Source organism: Camellia sinensis, chromosome 7 (assembly GCF_055761805.1).
Source record: "Camellia sinensis isolate YWXY chromosome 7, ASM5576180v1, whole genome shotgun sequence".
Classification (NCBI taxonomy): domain Eukaryota; kingdom Viridiplantae; phylum Streptophyta; class Magnoliopsida; order Ericales; family Theaceae; genus Camellia; species Camellia sinensis.
Window position 1 is genome coordinate 119658719 of NC_138967.1, and position 19856 is coordinate 119678574.

Consider the following 19856-nt stretch of genomic DNA (forward strand, 5'->3'; position numbering starts at 1 on the left):
CCATGGCACTGGTTCAACCCACCGGAATCAGCCTCTCCACAAAATGGCAGGGTTTTTGATTAGGCTGTGCCTGAGAGGGGCTTTGGTGTTTTGAGTCAGGTGAAGCTTGGATAGGTTGCTTGGAGTTGGGAGCTCCTATCTGTTGATGTTCTGGTGTGTCCTGCATCAGATGTTGTAGTCTGTCTTTATGGCCCTGTCTGCTGCTCTGCTGAGGTCTTATTCTGCTGGTCTGCTATGCTTAGGTGCTAGCAATGGTTGGTTGGTTGTATTGTCTCAGAAGATTAGCTGAATGTCTGAGTTGGGTGGCTATTTTCTTGTTGCTCTGGTCTGTATTTTTTTCGTTGGTCTCTCACCAACTTTGGGTACTAGCAAATGATAGGATGAATTTTGTGGTGCCAACTTAGTTGGGATCATTTAGCTTATTGGGATGCTTTTGCACTTTCTTTTTCTTTATTAATGTAATTTGCCTTGTACCTTGTACTTATTTATTCCATTAATAAAGTTTCTTTTTACCGATCAAAAAAAGAAAAAAAAAACATCGGAAAGAAAGGCATGGTTATTTATAGAAAGCGAACTCTAAGTCACAAATCACAGAGAGGGTGGTCTCTAAGGTGATAAGAGAAAAAAACATTTAGATTGTGAGAAAATTAAGGAATAATAATGGCCCTTCGAGCTCTATTTTCACCATTTCTTGTCTCTCCAATTCTCCTAGCCTCTCTTCAATCACCCAAAACCCCTACCACCGTTTGTCCTTCTAAATCCATTCGATGTGCGAGCAATACCATAACGATTGATGATCATACAGTTACTCGACGATCAGCAAATTATCCACCAAGTTTTTGGGACTACAATTTTGTGCAGTCACTTAGCAGCGATTACACCGTATTAATATGACTTTTCCGTGTTATTATTTTGCATATGTTAGATCTGTTTGGTACAATTTATTAGAGTTTATTTATTTTATTTCTTTTTATTCATTTATGTTTATTGTAAATGTGTCAAAAATATTTATTGTCCTTTATGCTTACAAGTTATGATGAAAAAATTGTTTATTATCTAGTTTTTTAGCTTGTTTCTGCAATTTATTCTAATATAAAATTTGATAATCTACAAGTAAAATGCATTCATCTCTTAGTTTAAAGATAATTAGTTTTTTTCTTTTTAAATTTATATTATATATATAGTTCATTTCAATTATTGTTATTGATATCTTTTTAACAAGGTTAATGAGACCAGAACAAATGCAATTATATGTATACAAATAGAGTAATGTTAGAAATGCACGTTTGAGATCTACAAATACATTTCTACTGGTGTGGTAAAAAGTAAAGACATACATAATTGAGTATGTGACAAATTAAAAGTTAATATCTTTCATTTCACATAATTGTGGGTGAAATTGTGAGATTTTATTAAGAGTCCAAAACATTTTTCATATAAATATTTAAAGAGACAAATGATAAATAAGATAAAACATATATTTAAGTGTAAAAGAGATTAGTTTTATATAATTATGTCAAATCTTTAGTGAAAACTATATATATATTTTTTCAAAATTCATAGACATCAATGTAGTTTATATACTTATGTTTTCATGAATTTATGGATGTTTATGGTCTACGTTTGCTCTTCATTTGATATGCAGGAGGAGAAATATATGAGGGAGGCTTATAATATGAAGGATGAAGTGAAAGGTCTCATAAATGGAGTGATGGACCCATTGGCAAAGCTGGAGTTGATCGATGCCGTTCAAAGGCTAGGATTAAAGTATCATTTTGAGGGTGAGATTAAGCAATCGCTTGATGATTTGATACACTTACACAACGACGCATGGTGTTCTGATGATCTGCATGCAACAGCCCTCCGATTTAGGCTTCTTAGACAGCACGGATGTGATGTACCCAAAGGTACCTGTGCTCGTTTCACACCTCAATTATTTATTTGGGTTTGAATTCTTTTAAACTAACCATTTTAATTTGAGAGAACGATTGAACTTGATAGATTCATTTTATGACCATGTTGATAATCTAAATCGATGAATTTTTAATACTCGTTGAGTGGAATTAATGTAAATTGTTTGTCTTGTTCTACTCTATAGACTAATATTTTTCTTTGGAAAAAGTCAAGGATCATGAAATTTTTTTTATGAAAATGATCATGAAATATTTATCATCCTTGAATTACTTTGATTAGTGTGTGGTGTTTTATTCTAAGTGTAATTTAAAGGTTACAAAATTTTCATGATTATTTTCATAAAATTTTTTTCATGATACCTATCATTGCTGTTTTTCTTTAAACCTTAAAAATGTCCGAATAAGCTGCCCGGGTTGAGCGGGCATCTGGGCCCATGACCATTTGTATTGAAAAAGAAATCTGAATTTATTGTTCATCTTCAAAGTTTTTAATGTTAATCATAAATATTTATAAATATATTTATTTTTGAGCTTTTAACCTTAGCCAATTTGCACAAAACACCCAACCTTCAGTGTGAGGAATATGAGCCAATATTTCAGCGCTTTCGTTTTTTTATTATTAATTCAACGAATTCATAACATTTATGTTTTTGGTTTATATTTATAAAAATTTTATAAATTAGTTTTTGTTTATTTTTAGAAAAATATAAACTACAAACGCTTTTGGTTTGAGCAAAATTTTTAAAAATTTTTAAAAACATAAACTAAAATATATGTTTGTTCAGGCGTAAAATATTTATATTTATTTTTTATTATTTATGACAATGGGATCATACACATTATAATTGAAAAAAAAAATAATTAAAAAAATTAATTGAAAAAAAATTAATTTGACAAAAAAAAGGTAATTGAAAAAAAATATTTGTTGGTCAAATTTTTAAATTTCTGTTTAAAAACCAACTTAAACTCATTTTTTTAGTTTACATTTTTTCCTCAAATTTACAAATTGAAACAATCATTTATATACCAAAAAAATTATCAAACAAGTTTTTATGATAGTTTTTAAGTTTTTTGAAAATATAAACTGAAAACTAAAAACGAAATGGTTACCAACAATTTATAAACAGTTTTTTCCTCAAATGTATTGCTTTTTGTTTATTTATTTAGAACAAATGATATATAAATCTCTTTGTTTGGATGAGTTTTTTAAGGTATATTTTCTGTTTTTCTTTTTTCAAAAAATTAGAATTAGTTTGATGAAAACAAATATAATTTTTTGAACATTAATGTTTAATTTTTTGTATTTTTGGTTAAGTAAAAATAATTGTTTTATTTATTTTATTTTTTTCTGAAAACTTTTTAATTTTTAATTTTATTTTTTACATGTTAGGTATTTTTTTTTGAACGTTAATGCTTTTGTATTTTTTTTATTAGTTTATATTTATTTTAAATAAAATAATTTAACAATCGTTACACCAACAACTATTTTCAAAACAAACATAATATTACTTAATCCCCTCACTATCAATTCCCTCATTAATAATCCCCTCACTATCAATCTTTTTTATTCTACATCTAAAAACAATAAGTCTTGGTGTCTTAGATTTGGCTGCTAGACTGCTTAGAGTTTGAGTTTGAGTTGTTTGCTGGGTATAAGTTGGTGTTAATCTTCTTTGGTTTGTGCGAGCAATTTTTCATTTGTTTTGGGTTGGAATCTCAGACTTTGATATTGAATGGTGCTTGCATATGATTGGGTATACTCTCTTGTATGTTGATTTATGATATCATCAATTAATAATAATATTAAGTGAATCTATTAATAACTAAAATTACGTAAATCTATTATTTAGACAATAGAAAAAATCAAATTCATAAAAATTTATTATAATGGTGATATTACATTATTATTAACACGCAACATTATCAATTAATAATAAAAGTAGACATGAGATATTAAACGTTATTATTCAGATGTAATTTGATAATTTTTTAGCCGTCACATATATATAATATTATGCCTACATGGTAATTTATTATTAAATAATAATATTATTGGTCAATAATGACGTAACTTTAAAAAAAAAAAATGATTCAGTGCAGTGCATGCGAATTTGAATAATAAAAAAAAAACATTAATTATTTTGCGAATTTTATTTTATTTTTTACAAACTTTTGTTGGAGACAGATGTGTTCGAAAGCTTCAAGGATGAGACCGGTAATTTCAAGATATCCCTCTTTGAGGATGTGAAAGGGCTGCTGAGTTTGTATGAAGCTTCTTTCTTCGGTTTGGACGGTGAAACTATCATTGATGAAGCCAAGATCTTCACAATTGCAAATTTGAAGAATATCAAAGGAGACATGTCACCGAGTATGGTTAGAAAAGTTGGCCATGCTTTGGATATGCCCTTGCATTGGAGGCTAACAAGGGTTGAGGCTAGATGGTTCATAGAGACATATGAGCAAGAACAAAATATGAGCCCTATTTTGCTTGAATTTGCTAAATTGGACTACAACATGGTGCAGTCTGTTCATCAAAAGGAGGTTGGCAATTTGGCAAGGTATAAACATGGTCATGAACACACAAATTTCATTATGGGTACTTATGATATTTAATTTTTAATTAATTAATTATTTAATTAATTAATTTATTTATTTATTTTTTGGGACAGTTTGTGTTATAATGTTTGGTACCTTTTGTGTTGATAACTTAATAAGACAAAAACAATTTAAATAAAATCAAAAACTTACTATTAGGAAACTATACCATGTTCATTATCCATTCCTGCTAATTAACTTATTAGATTTATAGTGTGATAAATTTCTACGAAATACTTCTAATCTTTATTTAATCTGGCAAGATGAGTGTGATGTTGTCAGTACTGCATTTAATTTAATTTTTATATGAAAAATTTCGGTGCTTTTTTGTTTTTTTTTTTTATTGAAAATATAAATAAATAAATTTTAAAATGATTTGGTAGTTAACAATTCAATAAGGTATCAAAGTAGACAATACATTTGTGTTTGATTCTCCCCACCTCCATATAATTGCAATAGTTGTACATTCTTGACTCACTTATTGAGGAGACACACAATAAAACATGTTAAGAATACAAATAATAAAATTAATTATTTGTTTCTTTCACATGTTGAGCTTTTAAAGGAGTTAGTAATAAACAATTCAACATCACCAATATTGTATTTATTAATGCATCAACTAAAGAGAAGTTTTACAATTTTTTCCCCCCAGGTGGTGGGTGGACATGGGCTTAGACAAAATGAGCTTTGCGAGAGACAGGTTGGTGGAACACTACCTTTGGTGCTCTGGAATGGTATTTGAGCCAAAATTTGGAGCTTTTAGAGACATGGGGACTAAGATTATTAGTTTAATAACAACAATCGATGACATTTATGATGTCTATGGTGCACTGCATGAAATAGAGCTCTTCACGGACTTTGTTGACAGGTTTGTTCAAAGACTACTTTCAGATTATAATATAAATAAATAATAAAATTATCTCTCTTTAATAACTTATACTTTTAAATGAGGTTGTGATTAACCATTTAATATTGTGGTAGAGTAGGTAATAAATCTTGCGTTCGAATCTCTCTTCCTATTATGGATGTGTTCGGGTTGAAAATATAATAGAAATAATATAACTATCCTACTTACTAACAACTTAATTTTATAGATCAGCCGATGGTTAACCATCTAACACCTACCTATTTCAACAGATAAATATAAATGATTATAGTACTACAACCAAGTGATAATACAAGATTTTTTTTAAATAATTTTTTAATATTTATATTTTGTATTTTATTTGTTATTTCAGATGGGATGTGAATGGAATTGATAAGCTTCCACACAATATAAGGACATGCCTGCTTGCTCTATTCAATACCGTCAATGAAATAGGGTATTGGACACTGAAAAACCGAGGCTTCAACATCATTCCTTATTTGAGCAAAGCGGTAAACAACTTCACGTTATCTTTTCATTTTGGTTCATGCAAGATTTTGTTTTATGATAGGGAAAATGGAAAAATTATGGGTAAATTATGCTTTTTGTTTTTATACTCAAATTTTGGTTCAGTTTATTTTTCAATTTGAACAATTTAGTCTTTGCATTCTAAGTCTAGTTTAATTTGATCGTTTTGTTGATTTTTTCAACATGTGCACTCAAGAGATTGACAAGTATTACAAAATTGTTCATTTTAACCTCCAACTTGAATGGAAGAACTAAATTGAAATTAGACTTAAAATGCAAGTACCAAGATGAAATTTGGATTTAAATACAAGGGTTAAAAGTGTAATTCATACCCAAGATATTTATTAGTAAGATGATGGGGTGTTTCAACCTGGTTTTTATTGGTAAAAACTCACCACTTTATATTCTTTTTAAAGTGACATTAGGATATGTGTTTATAAGGTCTCGTTTGAGAACATGTTAATTTAGTTATTTTTGAATTATTTGGCTAAAATATGAATTAAAAAAAATTAGTATGTTTGTGATGACTTTTTGGTTTTTTATGAAAAGATGTGTAAAAAATAGAGAGAAAAGAGAATCTTTGACTTTTTGATATGAGTTGTTGGCTTTTTGACTTTTTCAGTAACTTTTTGACTTTTTGACTAAATGGGACGCTTCCCAAACGAGGCCTAGTCTCTTTAACTTTTATTGGATTAATTACACAATACCCCTTTAACTATTTGTGATTATCATTTTCTCTCTCTAATTATAAATGGAAAATTCCTACGGTAATGCTGGAGAGGTACTAAATTTTCTACTAAATAAATGATTAAATATTTTATATGGGTGTAGAGTCCACAAAAGTGAAGGGTCCACAAGACATTTAGGCCTCGTTTGGCAAGTGACATTTTTAGCCAAAAAGTTAAAAAGTCACTAAAAAAATCAAAAAGCTAACACGTACCAAAAAATCAAACATTCTTGTTTCTCTCTGCTTTTTGCACATCTTTTTGTAAAAAGTCAAATAGTCATCCCAAACATATTAGTTTTTTTTTAGCTCATATTTTAATTAAATAATCAAAATATTACTAAATTAATCTATTTCCAAACGAGGCTTAAGTGAATGGCGTGGAGTATTAAACTAAGTTCACGGAACAATCTCTCCGAAAATTGTTATATATACATGTTCATTGATTTTTAACAGATTTTCTTAGCATTAAATACCAAGATAATTGTTTTATTTATTTTTTATTTGGTGAGTTTTCATTACTTTTATTTCTAATAATTGTTTTATTTTTTATTTGGGGAGTTTTCATTACTTTTACCTTTAGTAGTATGAAAATCAGATAAAAATATGTTTGGGTGTCTTATTAGGACTCATATCTCAGGTACAAGGTAATTTCTCAACCAAGAATTGTTGAAGATGTAACCAAATGTTTATAAAAAAATGCTATGAATCTCAAATAATCGATCAAATTTTTTGTCAAATCTCTCACACGGGTATGAGATTCACACAAATCTACATGTGTGTGGCCACACCTATGTGAGAGGTTTGGTAGAAAATTTAATAAATTATTTGAAATTCCTAACATCACTCAATGTCTATTTGATACTCTGCATATTGTTATTTGGTAATTAAATTTTAGGGTATAGCTTCTCTCCAAATCTACAATCAGACTGGACAATGCCGTTGGGTTGTGGTGGACCCAACTCTAGGTCAATCTCGATGATTAAAATTGTTCAATGTATAGAGCAGGTCAAGTACATTATTTTTATAAAAAATCACATTAATTGGATATCGATAACTATTTGGTGAGTTTACATTTATTTCAACGGTAACTATAATTTTAAAAATAAATTGCAGATACAAATGTAATTGAATCAAGTGGTTATCGATATTCGATCAACGTAATTATTTACAAACATTATATATTTGATGAGCTCTATATATTGAATGATTTGAATTATCAATATGAGTCCGGCATCGGGCCCACCAAGGCCAAACAACACTGTTCAATTCCAAAATGAATTGGAGAAAAACTATGCTCTAAATTTCAGGGTAAACTACCAATAAGTCCTAATAGTTAGACTTAAGTCTCGTTTGGCAAGTGACTTTTTTAGCCAAAAAGTCAAAAAGTAACTAAAAAAATAAAAAAGCCAACAACCCATACCAAAAAGTCAAATGCACCGTTTGAGAAGATGGTTTGGGAGCTTTTTTGGTTATTTTAGCCACAAAAGACAAAATAGGCTATTTTAACCATAACAAACAAAACATTACATTCAACCCATAATCTTACTCTTCTCTCACAAAAAAGTCCAAAAAGTCAAAAAGTCCTTCTCAAACCAAACTTTTTAGCCCAGGCTAAAATAGTCAAAAAAGTCAAAAAGTCAAAAAGCCAACCCACTCATAATCATTACACTCTTCTCTCATAAAAAAAGCTAAGAAAGTTAAAAAGCCAAAAAGTCCTTATCAAATCAAGCTTTTTAGCTTAGGCTAAAATAGCCAAAAAAATCAAAAAGCCAAAAAGCCAACTCACTTCCCAAATAAAGCCAAAAAAAAAAATTTCTCTCTACTTTTTGCACATATTTTCGTAAAAAGTCAAAATGTCATCTCAAACATACTAGTTTTTTTTAACTCATATTTTAGTCAAATAATCAAAAAGTTACTAAATTAGTCTGTTCCCAAACGAGGCCTTAGTTTCCATCAAGTCCTATTGAAAATAAGTTTTGTTAAAATTGTCGATAAAAATAAATTTTTTGTGACAATTTTTTATATATGTCGCTAAAAATTGACAATTAGTGACTTTTTTTGATGATTTTTATAAATTGTCTCTAAAACTTACAATTAATAACTTTTTTTTATGACAAATGTTTTTATAAAACTTATTAGACAATAAATTCACTTATTAAAATATACGCATAAGTTTTGCTAACTTTTATGCTCGAAAATTATAACTCCTCGACCACACATTCACGTGAACTTACATTATTTCAAAATGGCAATTCTGTTTTTTAGCTCATTCATATTTATATGGTGATGATTTTTTTAAAAACTTATTATTATTATAATTGAAATCTATCTTAATGGTTATTTATTTAAATGAAATCTATCTTAGCCTCCGTTTGGGAAGTGGGTTGGCTTTTTAATTTTTTGACTTTTTTGGCTATTTTAGCCTGGGCTTAAAAGCTTGGTTTGGGAAGAGCTTTTTGGCTTTTTGATTTTTTTGAATTTTTTTGTAAGAAAAGAATGTAATGATTATGGGTTGGATGTGATGTTTTGTTTGTTATGGCTAAAATAGTCTTTTTTGTTTTTTGTAGCTAAAATAGCCAAAAAAACTTACAAACCCACTTGCCAAACACAGGCTTAATGGTTATTTATTTAAATTGACACTGGCTTCAATTCAACTAGATAATGTTTTACACAATTTTGAGTTTAATAAATTGTTGGTCTCCCAAAATGCGCGTTCTGTTTTATTTTGATACTTGATATTTTAATTGAATTATTTTGATGCTTGATCACTAATGTTGTTTCCATCCAATTATCCATCTAAGCTGTCTAAATTTGAACAAAAATAACCTTATTTACTCCTGCTTTTGTTATAAAATTAAAACTGACATGACATTGTGAACTATTTTAAAAACCAATTTTAACATATTTTTCAATTTATATACTAATCATGTATTCTTTAGAAAGAACACTAAAACCAACTGTAGTTTTACGTGGAATGACATGTTATTTATTTAGAACAATTACAAAATAAAATTCCAAAATTTGAAATATACTTTGAGTCTTAATTTTGTCAATTTAAATTTATTACTTTTAATTTATTTTTAATTTAAATCATTTGTCTATTTATTAAGATAAATTTGATAAATAAGCTATTTTAGATATTTTTTGTATACCTACATTGAATACAATGACTAAAATATTTTTTTTCCTGTCAGTTTTACCTAACGAAAATGGGTAAATGGTTTACATTGAAAATAAATCAAAATATTAAGATTTAAATTTTTTGGTGGAAGAGAGGCTTCAAACTACTTATGATAACTTGACATAAAATTCAGAGAGACAAATTTAGAGACAAACAACTAGACTTTTCTTGAGAAAATTATAGAATGAGGAGAAACACTCACTGTCTCTCTAACTCTTGCACTCTTTTCTTCTTCTCTCCCACACACTAAACTCTCATAATACAATAGTTATTTATTGATAAAACTAATAATGTAAAGGCATAACAATACAATCTTATTTCGATTTTAAGCCTACAAATCTTCACTTTCCATGCTTCAGCAAATCTTTGATCACAGATTTTTTCGGCGGCTAGGGTGGCTGCCTAGGGTGGTGGCTATCAAGCTTATGTTCCAACATCCCCCCTTAAGCTTGATTCTCCATGCTGCTTCATCCCAAGTATCAACTTCATTCAGTTGAACATATCATTTTTTAATGGCTTCGTGAAAATATCTGCAAGCTGATCTTGAGATTTGCAAGGAAATAATTCCACCTCTTCATTTTTCACATGCTCTCGGATGAAATGATAGCGGGTGTTAATATGCTTACTTCTTTCGTGATAAACTAGGTTCTTTACTAATGCAATTGCTGAGCGATTATCAACATAGATCTCAGTAGGATTTTCTTGTGGAAATCCTAAATGCTTCAGCACATTTCTTAACCAAATTGCATAACATAGCTGAGTTGGTGGCAACATACTCAGCTTCGCAAGTTGACAGTGTCACAATAGTTTGCTTCTTGAATGACTACGTGAACACTATATTTCCCATAAAGAAAACAAACCCAGTAGTACTCTTTCGCTCATCTAAGTCACGTCTCCAGTCACTATCTGAATAACCAACAAGACTGAAATTATCAGGTGGTTTATAGAATAAACCATCATCGATTGTACCTTCGATGTAGCGAAGAATTCTCTTTGCTGCATAAAGGCATGACTGATCTAGTGTTTTCATATATCTGCTAATCAGCCTTACTCCATAGAGTATGTCTGGCCTGGTGCAAGTAAGATAGCGAAGACTTCCAACTAGGCTCTTGAAATAAGTTGGATCCACATTACCTACTTTTGTACCTTTTTTTGAGCTCCACTCCACTGTCTACAAGAGTGTTCACTGGATTGCAATTTTCCATTCCATATCTCTTGAGAATTTCCTTGGCATAGCCACTTTGGGAAATACAAATTCCATCTTTTCTTTGTGTCACTTCAATGCCGAGAAAATGAGCCATCAATCCAATATCTGTCATTTCAAATTCTTGGACCATGCTTCTTTTAAAGTCTTTGAACATGACTGGATTGTTTCCTGTGAAAATTAGATCATCAACATAAAGACAAGCAAGCAACATGCTTCCATCAGCTTTCTTCTTCAAATATAGTGCGTGCTCATATGGACATTTTTCAAAACCATTGTCATGAAAATGCTGATCAATTCTAGTATTCCATGCATGCGAAGCTTGCTTCAATCCATAAAGTGCTTTCTTCAATTTGTACACTTTGTCTTCATGGCCATTCTGAACATACCCCGAAGGTTGCTCAATATAGATTTCTTCTTCAAGAAAACCATTAAGAAATGCAGATTTCACATCAAGTTGATAGATCTGCCACTTGTGCTGGGTAACCAAAGAAATCATTAGCCTGATAGTCTCCAACCGGGCAACTGGAGCAAACACCTCTCCATAATCAATTCCAGCTTTCTGCTTGTAACCTTTTGCCACTAATCTTGCCTTGTAGCGTTGCACTTCGCCTTATGCATTCCTCTTTGTCTTGTATACCCATTTCACTCCAATGGGTTTGTACCCCTCCGATAAACTAGTAAACTTCCACGTGTCATTTTCTCAATGGCATGAATTTTTTCATCCATTGCTTTCTTCCATTTATCTTCTTGGATGGCTTCTGAGAAAGTAAGTGGATCAATATCTGCAAGTAGGCAGAACAAATTCAGATCTCCTTCTTCTGTAGCTTCATATATCTCCTACAAATTTCTCATTGGTCTTAGTTGTTTGAAAAAAACTATCATCTGATGATGCTGATGATGATGATGATGCAGCACCTCTGTGAGAAATTAGCGATCTAGGTGCCGGTATTCTATGTGGAGGAGTTTGTGGCAATTGCTGAGCGATTGTCAACATAGTTTTAATTTGATCATTTCGTTTATATTTTTCTATGTGTGCACTTTAGAGATTGACAAGTATTCTAATATTGTTAATTTTAACCTCTAATATGAATGGAATAATTAAATTGAAATTAGACTTAAAAAGCAAGTACCAAGATGAAATTTGGATTTAAATACAAGGGTTAAAAGTGTAATTCACATACAAAATTTTTATATTGATAAGATAATGTGGTGTTTTAACTTGATTTTTATTGGTAAAAACCCACCACTTTATATTGTTTTTAAAGTGACAATAGGATAAATGTTTATAAGTGAATGACGGGAAATTATTCAATACTCCCGGAGCACCACGTGTCCATACTCCAAACTAATTATCAATTATTTAGCCCCCATATTGTTCCCCCATTCCCAACATAAATTGTAGACCCTTACGTCTCTCCATCAATCAAAATCTTATAGAACACTATATGTCCATATTTCGAGAGTATCGAATAATCACTCATGAATGACGTAGAGTATTACTCCAAGTTTACCTAACAATCTCTCAGAAAATTGTTATATGTACATTTTAACAGATTTTCTTAGCATCAAATACCAAGATAATTGTTTTATTTATTATTTATTTTTTATTTAGTGAGTTTTTATTACTTTTATTTCTAATAATTATTTTATTTTATTTTTTATTTTTATTTGGGGAGTTTTCATTAGTTTAGGATAAATTACAAATATATCCCCTGAAGTTTGCGTAAAATATGAATTGCCCTCTGTGGTTTAGAAAATTACAAATACCTCCCTGTCAAAATTTTTTGTTTAATAGAATTAATTGAAAAAGTGAAATTTCTAACTGTTCACCTATACAAAAATAAAATTATCTGAATTATTAATTGAAATAAAAATTTAACATTATTAAAAACTGTTAATTAACTTGATGATTTATTAATAAAGTATTTATTTGTTATGAAATTAGAAACCTTAGGGGGCATAATGTAATTTCTAAAATTACATGAGGCAATTTATAATTTAAGTAAATCTCAGGAAGTGTGTTTGTAATTTACCCTTAGTTTTATTTCTAGTAGTAAGAAAATCAGATAAAAATATGTTTAGGTGTATTATCACTCATACCTCAGGTACAAGGTAATTTCTCAACCAAGAATTGTTGAAGATGTAATCAAATGTTTATGGAAAATGCCATGAACCCTAAATAATCTACCCAAACCTTTCAGAGACCCATACAAACCTACATGTGTGCGGGTTCTACACCTATGTGAGTGGTTTGACAAAAAATTTGATAAATTATTTGAGATTCCTAGTATAACTCAATATTTATTTGATACTCTACATATTGTTATTTGGTAATTAAATTATAGGCTATAGCTTCTTTCCAAAACTGAAATCAGATTGGACAGCACCATTGGATTTTGGTGGACCCAACTCTGGGTCAATCTCAATGATTTAAACCGTTCAATGTATAAAATTCGTTAAGTATATTATTCTTACAAAAAATCACATTAATCGAATATCGATAGCTATTTGGTGAGTTTACATTTGTTTCAAAGTTAACTATAATTTTAAAAATAAATTGCAGATACAAATGTAATGAATCAAGTAGTTATCGATATCTTATCAACGTGATTTTTTACAAACATAATGTACTTACGAGCTCTACATATTGAACGGTTTGAATTATTGATATGAGTTTGGTATTGGGCCCACCAAGACCCAACAATACTATTCAATTCCAAAATAGATTGGAGAAAAGCTATGTCCTAAATTTTATGCTCGAAAATTATAACTCCTCGACCACACATTCACGCGAACTTACATTACTTCAAAATGGCAAATTTTTTTTTAGCTCATTCATATTTATACGGTGATGATTTTTTTTTTAGAAGTTATTATTATTATAATTGAAATCAATCTTAATGGTTTTTTTTTTTTTGCATCTAGATAATGTTTTACCCAATTTTGAGTTAAATAAATTGTTGGTCTCCCAAATGCGCGTTTTGTTTTATTTTGACACTTGAGATTTTAATTGAATTATTTTGATGCTTGATCACTAACGTTGTTTCCATCCAATTTTCCATCTAAGCTGCCTAAATTTGAACAAAATAACTTTATTTACTCCTGTTTTTGTTATAAAATTAAAACTGACATGACATTGTGAACCCATTTAAAAACCAATTTTAACATATTTTTCAATTTATATAGCATTACTAATCATGTATTCTTTAGAAAGAATACTAATACCCACTGTAGTTTTACGTGGAATGACATGTTATTTATTTAGAAACATTATTAAAAAAAAATTCAAAAAATTTGAAATAAACTTTGAGTTTTAATTTTGTCAATTTAAATTTAAAATTTTTAATTTAATTCATCTGTCTATTTTTTAAGATAAATTTGATGAATAAGCTATTTTAGATATTTTTTGTATACCTAAATTGAATATAATGACTACAATATTTTTTTTTTGTCAGTTTTACCTAATGAAAAAAGAAAATGATTTACATTGAAAATAAATTAAAATATTAAGGTTTAAATTGACAAAATTAAAAATTCTGGATTTATTTGTTTTAGGGCTCAAACTCTAAGAATTTTTTTTTTCGTATAATTTTCCCTATTTATTTTTAATGCGTAACCAACCTATTTTGGTTTCAAAATTGAATATATCTTTCTTCATATTCATTTGTACTCAATTATTTATTTTAATCTACATCATACATTTAAATTTTAAAAATAATTTTACATGAAAATTCTAAGTACTTAGTTTTTCTCTATACTGCTAATGTTATAAATTTAAACTGAAACACATTAGGAACCGTTTAAACACAATAGTAATATTTTTTAAACATATTTTTCAGTTTCTTTAGCATTACTAATCATATCTTCTTTGGAGACAAGACCAAAACCCAATGTACTTTAATGAAGAATGACATGCCAGGTTATTTATTTTTAAGATAAATTACAAATACACATCTTGAGATTTTATTAAAATATAAATTGTCCCTTATAATTTAAAAAATAACGAATACCCTCATGTCATAATTTTTTATTTAACAAAATTAACTGAAAAAATGAAATTCATAATTGTTCTCATATACAATAATAAAATTACCTAAATTATTAATTGAAACATATTTTTAACATCATTAAAAACTGTTATTTGACTTGATAATTTATTATTAAAATGGGTGATTTATTATGAAATTAAAAATTTCGGGAGTGAAATGCAATTTTCAAAACCACAGGGAGCGATTCGTATTTTAATCAAACGTCATGGGTATACTTTTAATTTACCCTTATTTTTAGAGCATAATTTACTTGTTTTGGTTTCAAATTTGAATATCTTTGCTCATATTCACTTGTACTCAAATTTTTTATTCAGAAAATTATTCAAAATTTAACATATGTAGATAAGATTCATTTTGACTGATACTACACATTCAATTTAAATTTGCATCATATATTTGTCTTAAAAAAACAAACATTTTTTGAACTAAGTTATTTTGTTCATAAAAGTATATTTATTAGTTAATGGCTGGAGAAAAACCAAAAGGAGTGGAGTGATTATCAAGCTCAACCTTGAGAAGGCTTTTGATTCTGTAAACTGGTGCTTCTTATTATCTATGCTTTCAAACTTTGGGTTTGGAATAAAGTGGATCAGTTGGATAAAAGAATGTATTACCTCTGCAAAACTCTCTGTGTTAGTTAATGGCTCTCCAACTGAGAAGTTTTCTCCTCAAAAGGGTCTCAGACAAGGCGATCCTCTGTCATCCTTCCTTTTCAATATCGCAGCTGAGGGCCTTAATATACTTTTGTCAAGAGCTCAGCAAATTGGTCTGGTTAAGGGGGTGAAGGTTGGCTCAAGCGGGGTTTTGGTTTCTCATTTGCAATTTGCAGATGATTCCATCTTACTTTGTGAAGCTGAGGAGATGGAGGTGTGCAACATTAAGAGAATCCTAAGGTGCTTTGAATTGATTTCAGGGCTGAAAATAAATTACCATAAAAGCCAGGTGTGTGGAATTAATGTACCTGAGGAGTCTTTATCCTATTTTGCCACAGAGTTACATTGCAAAACCAAAGCATTTCCCATAAAGTATTTAGGGTTGCCTTTGAGGGCTAATCCAAATAAAAAGGCAACTTGGAAGCCAGTTCTTGACAAAGTCAGAGCCAGATTAGCAGGCTGGAAAAGGAAACTGCTTTCATTCTCTGGGAGACTCACTCTTTTAAAGTCTGTCACTTCTGCCTTGCCATTATACTATCTATCTCTTTTTAAAATGCCTATAGGAGTAGCGAGAGTTTTTGAACAGCTGCAGGCTTCCTTCCTTTGGGGAGGGTCCACGTCAAGAAAACCAATCCACATGGTTAGATGGGATGAAGTAACAAAGAGTGTCAAGCAAGGAGGATTAGGCATTAAGAGAGTTAGGTTGGTTAATGATTGTATGCTTCTAAAGTGGTGGTGGAGGTTTGGTAAAGAAAAAGACGTTTTGTAGAAAAAGATTATCTGCAGCAAATATAACCTGGATGTCAAAAGCTGGTACCCTTCTTCTACCCCCAGCAGCAAGCACTCATGTGTGTGGAAAGGAATCATCTCCTTACCTGAGAGGAAAAACAACCTGCTAATGTTTTACTCTTGCAATGTTCAGGTTTAGGTAGGGGATGGTCGAAGTACTAACTTCTGGAAGGACAAATGGTGTAACAATTTATGCTTAAAAGATGAATTTTCCATTCTGTTCAGATTGGTGTTGGAAAATGATGAAACCCTCAAATCAATGTATGACAGGAAGCTTGCCTCAGGGGACTGGAATTTTAACCTGAGGAGAAGGTTGTTCGAGTGGGAAGATAGGGAAGTTAGTAGACTCAAAGTGATGTTGCAGTCTGTCACTGGCCTAGGCGATGATCAGGAGGATAATCTTTTCTGGCTGGCTGGAGGTTCTGGGTAGTTTTCTGTCTTCTCTGCTTACCAAAGTGAAGTCGTTTCCCTTGATCATCTCCTTAGTACTTGGAAGTTGGTCGGGACCAAACTTGCTCCTCCAAAGGTTCAATTTTTCTGTTGGTTAGGTTGGAAAAACAGAGCCAAAACAGCAGATTTTCTTCAGAAAATTGGTGTGCATCAGGCTAATGTTCCAGCCCTTTGTGTTTTCTGTAAAGCTGAGAATGAAACTTTATGCCATGTGCTGTTGCACTGCAATTTTGTTTGGAAGGTTTGGGCTGCAATGTTGAATTGGTGGGAGATTCAAGGGGCTTTACCAGGTTTTGTAGAAGCTGCATTACATTGGTGGGATTGGCATAATCTGAACAAAAAGGAAAAGATGCTTTGGAAGGTTACTCCTCTGACAATTTTTTGGTCTCTATGGAAGGCTAGGAATGAGTGCATTTTCCAATCTATTACTCCTAAGTTGGAGGACTTGTGTGACTTGATTAAGATTAGAGTTGCACTTTGGCTAAATCACAAATTCAAGGATTCCCATTTCACAATTCACGACTACTTGTTCAACTTCAGACAAATCAGAGGCAGTTTGGGGAGTACACTGGTCCTGGGTTGCTGCTGAGGCTCCTCTGCTGCTGGTTCTGGGCTGCTGTTGCTGAGGTACTGGGCTGAAGTTCCTTCTGTCATTTGCTGAGGTCCTGGGCTGAGGTTTGGGGCTGAGGTTCTGAACCTCCCAAGTTGCTACTGTAGTTCCTGTCTAGTTACTGTTCCTTTGCCTTCTCCTATGCTTTTGCTTTTTGTGTTGGTGTCTTACCAACTTGGAACTTGTCTCTCTGCCTCCCCTCTTTCTTTATTGATGATTGTCATTGTATCTTTGCATGATCATTATCAATAAATTTTCCTTCTTCGCTGCTTCAAAACAAAACAAAAAAAAAGTATATTTATTAGCGACATTTTCAAAATTTTATTCCTAAAAACTCATTTTTTAATTTTTCCAAGCGATCTTTTAGCAACTGTCCTTGCGACAATTGAAATTAGTTCCTAAATATTTTTTGCAACAAAATTTATAATTTTTAAAATAAAATAACTTGATTTCTAAAACTCTTATATATTGTAGTGACCTAATTAGACTTTAATATTTATGTTGTTCTAGTGGGCTGACGTGTTGAAAGCATGTCTAAAAGAGGCAAAGTGGTATCATAGTGGGTACAAGCCAACATTGGGGGAGTATCTTGACAATGCAGTGGTTTCCATAGGAGCACCTCTCGCGCTCTTCACAAGTTATTTCTTAACCACTGAAAATATTAATGAGGAGGCTTTACATTACATAGACAAGCTACCCAGGATCATGCGTTGCTCCTCCATGCTTCTTCGACTCACTAATGATTTGGGAACCTCCTCGGTATGTTTTATTTAATTGAGGGCTATTATATATCACCAGATAGGTTAGAGGTTTTTTATTTCTAAAATTTTTATTATAACAGATGCTTCAATTGGTCTTTAACCATACATTGTTACATGAATCTGCAAACATCTTACAACCACAATTGTATGGCTAAGAGTGCATTTTGGGATAGATAACAAAGAATCCCATATCACATAAGATGGGTTTCACCGTTAATTTTGTTTCTTACTTGAATCCATACAATAAATGTCATGTGTATATAGAGTCAAACATATCTAGAATAGATGAGAGTTTCTATATATTACTTCATGAATATCATTTTCTTATTTAATTTTATTTGTACCAAGAAAATCATCACAAACAGGAAAAGAGATCAAAGCATCAATAATGCTAAGTGCACAAAAATGGAACACAAAAAATGCATAGAAAGTGTATTGTGTGATTGAGATATTTTTTCAAGTGTGACCCACATCAAATTCAAGATGAATCTCAACTATACAATATGCATTGTGTTAGCATTATTGCCATGCATAACGATTAATTTAGAATACTTTTTATGGTGTAGGATGAATTGGCAAGAGGAGATAATCTCAAGGCAGTCCAGTGCTACATGAATGAAACTGGAGCTTCTGAAGAAGTTGCTCGAGATTACATAAACAATTTGGTTCATGAGACATGGAAGACTATGAACAAAGGCATGTTTGAAAGCTATCCCTTCTCTGAACCTTTTTTGAGTGCTAATCCAAATCTTGGCCGAACAGCTCAATGCTTTTACCAGTATGGAGATGGGCATGGCATTCCACACAACTGGACCAAGGACCATCTCATTTCATTATTGGTCCAACCCATTCCTCTCAAGTAATGGGTCTTGGACTAAATGCATGCTTTGGCTCAAGGATTGAATGCCAATCCTTTGAATATCTTTCCTTGTGTGTGTTTATGTGCATGAAGTTATTTGGTGGTATTGAGCCCCCAACTCCTTTGGATGTCACATGATGTGGGGTTTGCTCTTAAATGTAAGAAGTTTGTGTGATTGTGTGATTTCTGAAATGTTGAATAATGTTGCAAGAACACTGTTGCTTGCTAGACTATAAGTTATCTGAATTCTTTAGAGAATAATCTCCAATCCGGTATTGTGTTTGGTGGACATGCTTAGTTAGCTTGTGTTTTATACCATTATTTGTTGGGTTTTTCTTGTTGAAAAATTGTTTTCCGATTATTCAAGTGATAAAATAAAATTAGTGTGTGATTTATATTAATTTATTTTGCTTATTTTTCCCTCTAAATGATGATATGATAATACTTATAAACAAATAATTTCTCAGCTCTTGTTTAGTAGATCTCGATGAGAATATTTTGGAAATATAATATTTATTTTAATTGTAATAGTCAACCCTTTCCACTTCAAGTCAAGTTTTTTTGATCAGCAAATCAAGAAACTTTATTGATGAGAAAGCCATACATAACATATAAATTACATCAATAAAGAGGAGGCAAGAGCACAAACATATACAAGCTCAAGCCAAG

At 30.8% G+C, this 19856-nt stretch overlaps 1 protein-coding gene across 2 annotated transcripts; it reads left to right on the top strand.

Moving 5' to 3' along the window:
- Positions 1–343: 343 nt before the first annotated feature.
- Positions 344–19455, top strand: LOC114302023 ((+)-alpha-terpineol synthase). Of its 2 annotated transcripts, XM_082879185.1 has the most exons (7): positions 344–882; positions 1646–1907; positions 4099–4471; positions 5161–5376; positions 5747–5885; positions 18078–18326; positions 18895–19455. In XM_082879185.1, exons 1-7 carry the CDS (start codon positions 661–663, stop codon positions 19189–19191), a joined length of 1758 nt encoding a protein of 585 aa, XP_082735311.1. In that variant the 5' UTR covers positions 344–660; the 3' UTR covers positions 19192–19455. The 2 variants fall into 2 exon arrangements, with proteins under 2 accessions (XP_082735311.1, XP_082735312.1); XM_082879186.1 differs by lacking the exon at positions 18078–18326.
- Positions 19456–19856: the final 401 nt, after the last annotated feature.